This window comes from Protopterus annectens, chromosome 4.part0, assembly GCF_019279795.1.
Source record: "Protopterus annectens isolate FY-2018-M chromosome 4.part0, PAN1.0, whole genome shotgun sequence".
Taxonomy (NCBI): Eukaryota; Metazoa; Chordata; order Ceratodontiformes; family Protopteridae; genus Protopterus; species Protopterus annectens.
In genome coordinates this window covers 899,630,695-899,643,424 of record NC_056733.1, presented here as the reverse complement: position 1 = coordinate 899,643,424, position 12,730 = coordinate 899,630,695, and the positions used below count along the sequence as shown (strand labels likewise).

The following is a 12,730-nucleotide window of genomic DNA, read 5'->3' as shown; positions in this document are numbered from 1 at the left end:
AAAATTCGATCTAGTGTATGGAATCTATATATATATATATATATATATATATATATATATATATATATATGTATATATATATGCATGTATATACATGTTTTAAGGTACTGTTTTAATATATTTTATTATTGTTGTGCCTAGGTGTCAAGGTAAGAATATATATGCTATGTGTCTGTTTTTATGAATTTAGTAAGTATTAGTAGGTATGTTAACTTAAGAACTTGATTAAATAATTGAACGTATAATTGATTAATTTATGAAGGTATATAAAGAAAGTGATGTGATATGCTCATGGTCTGAAGAAGCATCGTGAATTGATGTGAAAGTGCTAACCATTTAATAAATTAATCTACTTTTAGCCACCTCGCTTACTATAATTTATTTATCTACACACCCATTAGCCTAGCTAATCTAATTTGAAAACCCATTAAGCACAGTATATAAGATTTTACAAATTTAGTTATTGAAAATTATATTGTTCTAGACCCTCACCTATCTAGCTTCATCAAGGATAGGTAAAATCCATTCAATCTAGTAAACTTCAAAAGGCTTGTGATAGTTGTGGATGGTGGCCAAGCAGATCTTGCAGCCTTTAATTTGAAATCCCTTACTGGTATTTTCAACAAACTCAAAGACCTAAGCACAAACCTTTATATTGTTAAGTGGATAAGAAATATATTGAAAGACAGAACACACATAGTTAAAATACCTGAACCCACCTCAAAAAATAAAAATGTGACTATTGGTGTCCCTCAGGGCTCTGTACTTGGACTTGTCTTATTCAGTACCTACTTTTCCAAACTTCAGACAAATAGCCCAGCCTTATAGCTAATTACATTTGTTGAGGATTGCAAGCAAGGTGGTGCTGTTTGCTCAACTTCTGATACATCTCCACTGTGGCTTAGTTCAGAACTTACAAAAAGAAAAATCCGTGGTATCCCTCGAAGTCTCAGAAAACCCAGTATGCAACCTATACTGGGTCAAAAACAAACTAAGAAGAAACTTCGCAGTATGGAGGCTGTGATGTTCTCTTCTTAAATTATGTTATGCACTTAGTTCACATAATAAACATGAAACTGTAAAATATAACTATAAAATATGTGCTACAAAATAATGAAAAAGAAAATTGTAGGTAGTCCACAGTTGATTTAATAATCTCAATAATAATATGCTCAAGCAACAGAGACTTCCAAAGCAGAAATGCAAGCAACCTCCACCCCCCAACACAACCCAAATGACACATAGCCCGCAGACTCAGTGTGCCACTCAACCACAGCCAATAAGGCAAAACAACGTACCCAACACACTAGTCATAGGTGACTCTATAGTCAGGCACACTGATGTCCCACTCACCAGGCTAAACAAGGAGAAGGTTACTGTCAGCTGCTTGTCAGGTGTCAGGATTTGCCACATAACCCACACACTCAGGTCACTCAAGAACAAGTACAAATATGACTCTGCCATTGTCCATGTTGGTGTGAATGACCTGAGACATACCTCCCTGGACTACATGAAAAGAGACATGGAAGAGCTCTCCGATCTTGTAGCCCAGGCAGGTATGATCCTAGTCCTGAGTAGCATTCTGCCATCACCCAGAATGATGCTGCAGTACAAGGACAAAATGATTGACTTCAGCAATTGGCTAAGCTTCTGGTGCCATTCTAAAGGGATCCAGTATCTGTCTGCCTGGGATGACATGGTCTACAGACCACGATGCTTTGCCAGAGATGGCCTGCACCTGTCACTCCTGGGATTCCGGATACTGGCTAAGGTTCTTGCTGCCCCTATTGTGCCTTTTTTAGGCAAGGTTCAAATGACAAATTCACCACTGTAACAGAAACAGGCAAGCAAAAACTGTAGGTTGATGCTACTTAATGCTAGAAGTCTAAATCTCAAAATGCACTCACTCGAGGCACTCCTTAAAATGGAGAACATCGATATCTGTGCAGTGACTGAGACCTGGTTCAAGGCTCCAGAGAGCACCCCTGCACTACCAGGCTATAACTCATACCACACTTTTTGGCCATGTAACCTGGACCGGAACACCAAAGGCGGAGGTGTGTCCATATTCATAAAGGATATCCACACCTCCAGCATAATGCAGCTGAGGTTATCCAAGTGCAACTAACTCTGGGCAAAACTGCAATCCAAATTGTAGCTTGCTACAGATCACCCAACATGTCCCAGGATTCCCACTCCTCTTTTCTTGATGTACTGGAAAATATTAGGGTTCAACCAAACACCCTAATAATGGGCAATTTCAACTACCCCACCATTAACTGGGAAAACTACTCATGTACCAATTCCTTCACTCAACGCTTTCTGGAATTCATAAACTCCAATACCCTGGATCAACTTATCCACACCCCCACCAGGGGCAACAATATCCTAGATCTAGTCATTACCAACATGAGTGATCGGTGTTCCACACCTGAAGTCAATGCATCATTGGTCCGATCAGACCATAAGCTAATTACCCTAGATACTCACATCCTGCCCCCACCCCTCCATTAAGGAAACCATGGTAAAAAATTTCTTCAAAACCAACTTCATGCTTCTTAAGACAGAAGTGGTGAACATCATGACACCCATGCAGATGGACAATACAGTTACGATTACTGAATCCTACACAATTGCACTTTATAAGAACTTACATGAGTGCATGGATCGTGCTATCCCAAACAGAACCAAGACGCTATCCTCCAAAAAAAGGAAGCCAATCTGGTGGTCCCCTGCCATAAACAAACTGTACAACAGAAGGAAGAAACTGTTGCAAAAGAGAGTAAAATCTCATGAGTGGAGGAGCTCCCTGGTCAGCCTCAGTAAGAAACTGTGATCCCTAATAAATGAAATCAAAATCGCCACTGATTCTAAAGACAACCACAAAGTATTCTATAGCTATGTCAAGAATCTCAATGGCAACACTCAGATCTGCTCTGAGTTACAGCACAATGGCACTAAATATACAGACCCAACTGATATTGCCAACATCCTGGCAGATAGGTTCAGTGCTAACTTTACCCCCCACTCACCCCCTAAAGAGCCCATCTCTATACCAGAAGAATGCAAAGTTCCTGTAAACACGGCTGCACAGGTAAAACCACACTCTCCAAAGCCAAGAACACAGCATCCATGGGACCAGACAACATCCCAGGCTGCATTCTACACAAACTACAGAACGTACTGACACCCCACCTAAGTACCATGTTCAATCATAGCCTCACCTCAGGCTTTGTGCCTGCTGAATGGCGCACAGCGATGGTTATGTCACTCCATAAGGGGGGAGCCACTACGGACCCCGGGACCTACCGCCCCATTAGCCTGATGAGCCTGGTCTGCAAGGCCATGGAACGTATCATCATGGAACTTATAAACAAAGAAATTGGTAACCTCCAAATTCTGGACCCCACCCAGTTTGGGTTTGTAAAAGGCAGATCATGTCTCCTAAACCTGATAGACTTCTTTGAAGTAGTCACCAAAGCCGTAGACAAGGATAAGGTGGTTCACACAGCCTATCTAGATCTTGCCAAGGCTTTCGACACCATCCCCCACTCTGGAATTATAGATAAACTCACTAAACTAGGTATAAATCCCTATGTCACAAGATGGGTTGCCAACTGACTCACTAACAGAACCCACACTGTGAAAGTAGCAGACTCCAAATCCGACTTTAGACCAGTGACAAGTGGAGTACCACAGGGTTCAGTCCTGGGTCCTCTCCTGTTTGGTATCTACTTTTCTGAAGTACAGGCTAACACAGAAGGTCTTTGGCTAATGAAGTTCACAGATGACTGCAAACTAGGAGCCATAATCAAAACTCCTAATGATGTGGACATCCTGCAAAAGGGCCTCACTGAGACAGATACCTGCTGTCAAAGCCATGGCCTCAAGCTCAATGCCAAAAAGTGCATTGTCATCCCCTTTGGTAAAAACTCTGTACCCATGAACTACAACATAGGCGGTAGTATACTTAACACCGAAAATGTGATAAAAGACCTTGGGACATAGGTGGACAGTAGTCTCTCCTTTGATAATCACATCGCCACAATAGTCAGGAAATCCTTCTACGTGGCACACCTCATCACAAAAGGTTTCTCATCCAGAAAAAAAGAGGTCATTGTTCCCCTCTACTCATCACTCATTAGACCCATTATAGAGTACAATGTCCCTTTTGGTATGTACCTCACAAAACATCTACAGCAACTAGAAAGGCTGCAGAAATACCTCACAAAGAGGATTACAGGCCTCAAACAGATACCCTATGCAGACCGTCTCAAAGAACTCCAGCTTTACTCCATCACATATCGCCTACTCAGAGGTGATCTCTGCCTGACATGCTCCACTTAAAGAAATCCCAATCCCTCCGAGCTACACGCTCTAGGGACCTAAACCTTGTCACCACAATAAACAGAACATGCTGAAGGGATAGATTCCTGTCCCAGAGACTTCCCGTACTCTGGAATAAACTACCTATCTATATCAAACAAAGTTCTTCATTAGCACTCTTCAAGAAAAATCTTGATGATTGGATGGGAAATAGGAAATTCACCCTGGGGATCACCTCTGTAGCTCTGCTCGACAGTGGCACAGGAAAATAATTTTCTTAGGTGGCAAAAGCCAGGGTACCTTTTTAGCTGGGCTTGTATAGGCCCCAGGGCCGATAGCCTAGTACCTACCTATGAACCTATGAATAGCCTTAATTGAAACACACAAACAAGTGATCCTAGTTGAGTATAATGATATACTTAATGTGGATCTCTTGTTTGTGTGTTTCAATAAAGATTATTGAATTTTTAATTCAACTGTGAACTACCTACTATTTTCTATGTTATTATTTTGTAGCATGTATTTTACAGTTAAATTTTTATTAATGAACTACAAGCTTAACATAATTCAGGAAGGGAACATTACACCCGCCACACAGCGAAACTTCTTGGTTAGTCCAGAACTTGCAAATAACTTCTAAAAAGAAAACAGGCTTAAACTGATAGGTAAAAAAATACTGCGTTGTTAAATTTGGAAAACAGGTCTGCTCCCTTACCTATAGCATAGATAGCACTCCTCTCCACACTGATTCAGTCATCAGAGGTTTTAGAACCTTCATTAATAATTCCCTGTCCTTTTACCACCATGTCTTAATAGCACTCTGAAAATCCTTATATCTGGCCCATCTAAAGCTTAAAGGCATCTCTCCTAAATCAAAACAGGTTATCTTCACTCTCTTCTTATCCCTTATCAGACGATTTACTGAGTGTGACAATGTCCATTTGTCAAGTGTTTGTCTGAATGCATCGCACAATTTGAAAGATCCCAGATGTTCCCTACTAAAAAGATTATAGGCTTAAAGACCATTAGCTATCAAAATAGAATTGTAGTCTGTGCCTTATAGACTCCTTCATGATGATTTATGTTTAGCTCATATGAAGGTGGGTACTGGCAAAGCTTTCATAGTCCTTGGGCTGAACTGATCCATAGATGCTATGCTTTCGTGTTCCTATTTCTGCTGCAGAAGATGTATGAAAAACTTTATCATGGAGGAAAAGTAGGTCTGGCATGATTCAGACTCTGATTGCTCTGTTTTAGTACTTTTGTTACAGCTTCTGTTCCACATTGTCACCATAGATTATGTTTTTTTACATCAGTAGAAACATTCATTTGAAGGTGCTGTGTGTTTTATTCATTCTCTGCTTTATATTCACAGGACCAAAGCCAGACCCTAGCTGCTGGAGAAAGGCCTATAACTGGTTCTGTGGCTTTGATGACAATCCGGCCCCCCAGCTAAGTGAGGAAGAGTTGCAAGCTATCCAGAATAAGCTGACCGATACATCAGAAGTGCCACTGTGGAGAACCATCGTCAACATCAATGCTATCATTCTTCTCTCAGTAGCTGTGTTTTTCCATGGCTTTTTTGCATGAATTCGCCTACTTGGTGGTTCACGATATGTGTAGAATGGACTTCATAAACAATTTAAAAATATTTCTTTCTGTCTTTTGATTACATCATTATTTATTTTTCCTTTGCACTGAATATTGGAAAAAAGAGAAGAAACACAGGCTGTTGAATCTCCTAATGAGTTCCTAAGAATGCTGCCCATCATAAGCACTGAAACATTATCAGCAAGCCAAAGACAGCATGCTGCAGATTTCACTTGAAGATGAAGGTGTATTATTCCTTCCTCATGTCTGTCTATATCAGCCAGCTGTCCTGTGCTCAATGACTTCTGTATCTAACATGTTTGGCCTAAGAAATCTATTCTTTAAATTGCAGCAGATTTTTTCCACACAGTAAGATTGCCTGCCACTGAGCAGTGTTTTTCAATCAGGCTTTTATTGTCTGTGTTTCATATTCCCAGCACATGTTCTGCATACATGATTGCGCAATTTATTAAGTGAAATGTTATAAAATTTTAAATGATAGAATAATGGAGTTTTTTTGCCTTTACAATAACTAGCTCTCTGCAATGTTTCCTGATGCATTTTACTGATACCCCTCTCATGAATGCTTTGTCCTGATCTGATCATCATAACTTTGTTTGGAAGCACACAGCATACATATTTCCTGGTTCATATTCCATCCTTTTGTTCTATTAAATCTTTTTGCATGTTGTTCCATCATCCATCCTGCTTAGTGCCATCAGCAGAAAGAAGTCAAATCATGACATTTTCAAAACATATACTAAACAGTTAACCAATACCTTGGTGCTGTACTATCACCATTGTTTAGTTAATTTATGTCTAAAAGTGTTATCATGAAGACAGTGGACTTATACAGTTGTCAGAGTAAATAAATAAAAAAATACATACACGATTGTGATCAGTTAGCTGTGCTGAATTTGCTTGACCTGATTATTTTTAACTACTTAAGTGTTGAACTCTATTGTATTCTGAAATTAAAGAATAGAAAAATTGATTCATAACTGTGATAAAGTAGTGTCCTGTGATATATGAGCATTGGACTGTGCAATCAATGTCAATATTACTGGCAAGAACCCTCAAGCATGCAACAGTACTACACTCAGTACTATAAATGGAGTAATACTAGCAGAGATATGGGATGTCATGCTGACTAATCCTAACAGGAACAAAGAGTGTGTAGTACTTACACATAGAATAATGCTGACACCAGCAGAGAGTCTGTAGTACTTACACATGAAGTAATACAAGCAGAGGTGTAGGGTGTAGTGCTGAGTAATCCTAACAGGAACAAAGATAGTGTAGTACTTACACATGAAGTAATGCTGACACTAGCAGAGAGTCTGTAGTACTTACACATGGAGTGATACTAGCAGAGGTGTAGGATGTAGTGCTGAGTAATCCTAACAGGAAAAAGAGTGTGTAGTATTTACACATGGAGTAACGATGACATGAGGAGGGAGTCTGTAGTACTTACACATGGAGTAATACTAGCAGAAGTGTAGGGTGTAGTGCTGAGTAATCCTAACAGGAAGAGACAATGTATAGTACATACACAAGGAGTAATGCTGACATGAGGATTTAGTCTGTAGTACTTACACATGGAGTAATACTAGCAGAAGTGTAGGATGACATGCTGACTAATCCTAACAGGAACAAAAATAGTGTAGTACTTACACATAGAGTAATGCTGACACCAACAAAGAGTCTGTAGTAGTTACACATGGAGTAATACTAGCTGAGGTGTAAGGTGTAGTACTGAGTAATCCTAACAGGAACAAAGATAGTGTGGTACTTACACATGGAGTAATGCTGACATGAGAGAGTCTGCAGTAGTTACATATGGAATAATTCTAGCATAGGTGTAGGATGTAGTGCTGACTAATACTAACATGTTCAGACAGTGTGTAGTACTTACACATGGAGTAAAGCTGACACTAGCAGAGAGTCTGTAGTATTTACACATGGAGTAATACTAACAGAAGTGTAGGATGTAGTGCTGACTAATCCTAACAGGAACAGACAGTGTGTAGTACTTACACATGGGGTAATGCTGACACAAGCAGAGAGTCTGTAGTACTTACACATGGAGTAATACTAGCAGAGGTGTAGGACGTAGTGTTGAGTAATCCTAAAAGGAACAGACAGTGTATAGTACATACACATGGAGTAATGCTGACATGAGGAGACAGTCTGTAGTACTTACACATGGAATAATACTAGCAGAAATGTAGGATGTCATGCTGGCTAATCCTAACAGGAACAAAGAGTGTGTAGTACTTACACATGAAGTAATGCTGACACTAACAGAGAGTCTGTAGTACTTACACATGGAGTAATACTAGCAGAGGTGTAGAGTGTAGTGTTGAGTAATCTTAACAGGAACAAAGATAGTGTAGTACTTACACATGGAGTAATGGTGACATGAGGAGAGAGTCTGCAGTAGTTGCATATGGAGTAATTCTAGCAGAGGTGTAGGATGTAGTGCTGACCAATCCTAACATGAACAGACAGTTTGTAGTGCTTACACATGGAGTAATGCTGACACTAGCAGAAAGTCTATAGTACTTACACATGGAGTAATACTAACAGAAGTGTAGGATGTAGTGCTGATTAACCTAACAGAAACAGACAGTGTGTAGTACTTACACATGGGGTAATGCTGACACAAGCAGAGAGTATGTAGTACTTACACATGAAGTAATACAAGCAGAGGTGTAGGGTGTAGTGCTGAGTAATCCTAACAGGAACAAAGATAGTGTAGTACTTACACATGGAGTAATACTGACACTAACAAAGAGTCTGTAGTACTTACATGTGGAGTAATACTAACTGAGGTGTAAGGTGTAGTACTGAGTAATCCTAACAGGAACAAAGATAGTGTAGTACTTACACATGGAGTAATGCTGACATGAGGAGAGAGTCTGCAGTAGTTACATATGGAATAATTCTAGCATAGGTGTAGGATGTAGTGTTGACTAATACTAACATGTTCAGACAGTGTGTAGTACTTACACAAGGAGTAATGCTGACACTAGCAGAGAGTCTGTAGTACTTACACATGGAGTAATACTAACAGAAGTGTAGGATGTAGTGCTGACTAATCCTAACAGGAACAGACAGTGTGTAGTACTTACACATGGGGTAATGCTGACACAAGCAGAGAGTCTGTAGTACTTACACATGGAGTAATACTAGCAGAGGTGTAGGACGTAGTGCTGATTAATCCTAACAGGAACAGACAGTGTATAGTACATACACATGGAGTAATGCTGACATGAGGAGACAGTCTGTAGTACTTACACATGGAGTAATACTAGCAGAAATGTAGGATGTCATGCTGGCTAATCCTAACAGGAACAAAGAGTGTGTAGTACTTACACATGGAGTAATGCTGACACTAACAAAGAGTCTGTAGTACTTACACATGGAGTAATACTAGAAGAGGTGTAGGGTGTAGTGTTGAGTAATCTTAACAGGAACAAAGATAGTGTAGTACTTACACATGGAGTAATGGTGACATGAGGAGTGAGTCTGCAGTAGTTGCATATGGAGTAATTCTAGCAGAGGTGTAGGATGTAGTGCTGACTAATCCTAACATGAACAGACAGTTTGTAGTACTTACACATGGAGTAATGCTGACACTAGCAGAAAGTTTGTAGTACTTACACATGGAATAATACTAACAGAAGTGTAGGATGTAGTGCTGACTAAACCTAACAGGAACAGACAGTGTGTAGTACTTACACATGGGGTAATGCTGACACAAGCAGAGGGTCTGTAGTACTTACACATGGAGTAATACTAGCAGCGGTGTAGGATGTAGTGCTGAGTAATCCTAACAGGAACAAAGAGTGTGTAGTACTTACACATAGACTAATGATAACACTAGCAGAGAGCCTGTAGTTCTTACACATGGAGTAATTCTAGCAGAGGTATAGAATGTAGTGCTGAGTAATCCTAACAGGAACAAAGAGAATGTAGTGTTTACACATGGAGTAATGCTGACATGAGGAGAGAGTCTGTAATACTTATACATGGAGTAATACTAGCAGAGGTATGTAGGGTGTAGTGCTGAGTAATCCTAACAGGAACAGACAGTGTGTAGTACTTACACATGGAGTGATGCTGACACTAGCAGAGAGTCTGTAGTACTGACACATGGAGTAATACTAGCAGAGGTGTAGGGTGTAGTGCTGACTAAACCTAACAGGAACAAAGAGTGTGTAGTTTTTACACATGGAGTAATACTAGCAGAGGTGTAGGATGTAGTGCTGACTAATCCTAACAGGAACAAAAATAGTGTAGTACTTACACATGAAGTAATGCTGACACAGGCAAAGAGTCAGTAGTGCTTACACATGGAGTAATACTAGCAGAGGTGTAGGATGTACTGCTGACTAATCCTAATAGGAACAAAGATAGTGTACTACTTACACATGGAGTAATGCTGACAACAGCAGAGAGTCTGTAGTACTTACAGATGGAATAATACTAGAGAGATATGGGATGTAATGCTGACTAATCCTAACAGGAACAAAGAGTGTGAGGTACTTACACATGGGGTAAAACTAGAAGAGGTGTAATATGTAGTGCTGAGTAATCCTAACTACACGTACTTACACATGTAGTAATGCTGACACAAGCAGAGGGTCTGTAGTACTTACACATGGAGTAATACTAGCAGAGGTGTAGGATTCCATGCTGACTAATCCTAATAGAAACAAAGATAGTGTAGACTTACACATGAAGTAATGCTGACATAAGCAGAGAGTCTGTAGTACTTACATGGAGTAATACTAGCAGAGGTGTAGGATTCCATGCTGACTAATCCTGACAGGAACAAAGAGTGTGTAGTACTTAGACATGGAGTAATGCTGACACTAGCAGAGAGCCTGTAGAACTTACACATGGAGTAATACAAGCAGAGGTGTAGGATGTAGTGCTGAGTAATCCTAACAGGAACAAAGAGTGTGTAGTACTTACACATGGCGTAATGCTGACATGAGGAGAGAGTCTGTAGTACTTACACATGCAGTAATACAAGCAGAAGACTAGGGTGTAGTGTTGAGTAATCCTAACAGGAACAGACAGTGTATAGTACATACACATGGAGTAATGCTGACATGAGGAGACAGTCTCTAGCACTTACACATGGAGTAATACTAGTAGAAGTGTAGGATGTCATGCTGACTAATCCTAACAGGAACAAAGAGTGGTAATACTTACACACGGAGTAATGCTGACACTAGCAGAGAGTCTGTAGTACTTACACATGGGGTAATACTAGCAGAGGTGTAATATGTAGTGCTGTGTAATCCTAACAGGAACAAAGATAGTGATGTACTTACAAATGGAGTAATGCTGACACAAGCAGATAGTCTGTAGTACTTACACATGGAGTAATACTAGAAGAGATCTACAATGTAGTCCTGAGTAATCCTAACAGAAAAAAGATAATGTAGTACTTACACATGGACTAATGCTGACACAAGCAGAGAGTCTATAGTACTTACACATGGAGTAATGCTAGTAGAGGGGTAAGATGTAGTGCTAAGTAATCCTAACTAGAACAAAGATAGTGTAGTACTTACACATGAAGTAATGCTGACACAAGCAGAGAGTCTGTAGTACTTACACATGGAGTAATACTAGCAGAGGTGTAGGGTGTACTGCTGAGTAATCCTAACAGTAACAGACAGTGTGTAGTACATACACATGAAGTAATGGTGACACAAGCAGAGAGTCTGTAGCCCGTACACATGGCGTAATACTAGCAGAGGTGTATGGTGTAGTGCTGACTATTTCTAACAGGAACAAAGAGTGTGTAGTACATACACATGGAATAATGCTGACAATAGCAGAAAGTCTGTAGCACTTACATATAGAGTAATACTAGCAGAGGTGTAGGATATAGTCCTGAGTAATCCTAACAGGAACAAAGATAGTGTAGTTCTTACACAGGGAGTAATGCTGACACAAGCATAGAATTTGTAGTACTTACACATGGAATAATACTTGCAGAGGTGTAGGCTGTAGGGCTGACTAATCCTAACAGGAACAGACAGCATAGAGTACTTACACATGGTGTAATGCTGATACTAGCAGGGACTCTGTAGTACTTACACATGGAGTAATACTAGCAGAAGTGTAGAATGTAGTACTGACTAATCCTAAATGGAGCAGACAGTGTGTAGTACTTACACATGGAGTAATGCTGACACAAGCAGAGAGTTAGTAGTACTTACACATGGAGTAATACTAGCAAAGTTGTAGAATTTAATACTGACTAATCCTAACAGAAATAAAGAAAGTGTAGTACTTACACATGGAGTAATGCTGACATAAGCAGAGATTCTGTAGTACTTACACATGGAGTAATACTAGCAGAGATGTAAGTTATAGTGCTGACTAATCCTAATAGGTACAAAGAGTGTGTAACATTTACACATGGAGTAATACTAGCAGAGGTGTAGGATGTAGTGCTGACTAATCCTAACAGGAACAAAGTGTAGTACTTACACTTGTAGTAATGCTGACACAAGCAGGGAGTCTGCGGAAGTTACACATGGAGTAATACTAGCAGAGATGTAGGATGTAGTGCTGACTAATGTTAACAGGAACAATGAGTGTGCAGTACTTACACATGGGGTAATACTAGCAAAAGTGTAAGATGTAGTTCTGAGTAATCCTAACAGGAACAAAGATAATGTGATACTTACACATGAAGTAATGCTGACACAAGCAGAGAGTCTGTAGTACCTACACATGAAGTAATACTACCAGAGTTGTAAGATTTAATGCTGACTAATTCTAA

General features: G+C 39.8%; 1 protein-coding gene across 1 annotated transcript in view; it reads left to right on the top strand.

Annotated features, from left to right (window-relative positions):
- The window catches only part of SLC5A1 (solute carrier family 5 member 1), a 555,407-nt gene extending 548,484 nt beyond the window's left edge, over nt 1–6,923 (top strand). The window contains exon 15 of the mRNA XM_044068862.1: nt 5,702–6,923. Coding sequence (XP_043924797.1) covers nt 5,702–5,916 — 215 coding nt within the window. The 3' untranslated portion in view covers nt 5,917–6,923. The remainder of the gene's footprint in view (nt 1–5,701) is intronic.
- Nucleotides 6,924–12,730: the final 5,807 nt, after the last annotated feature.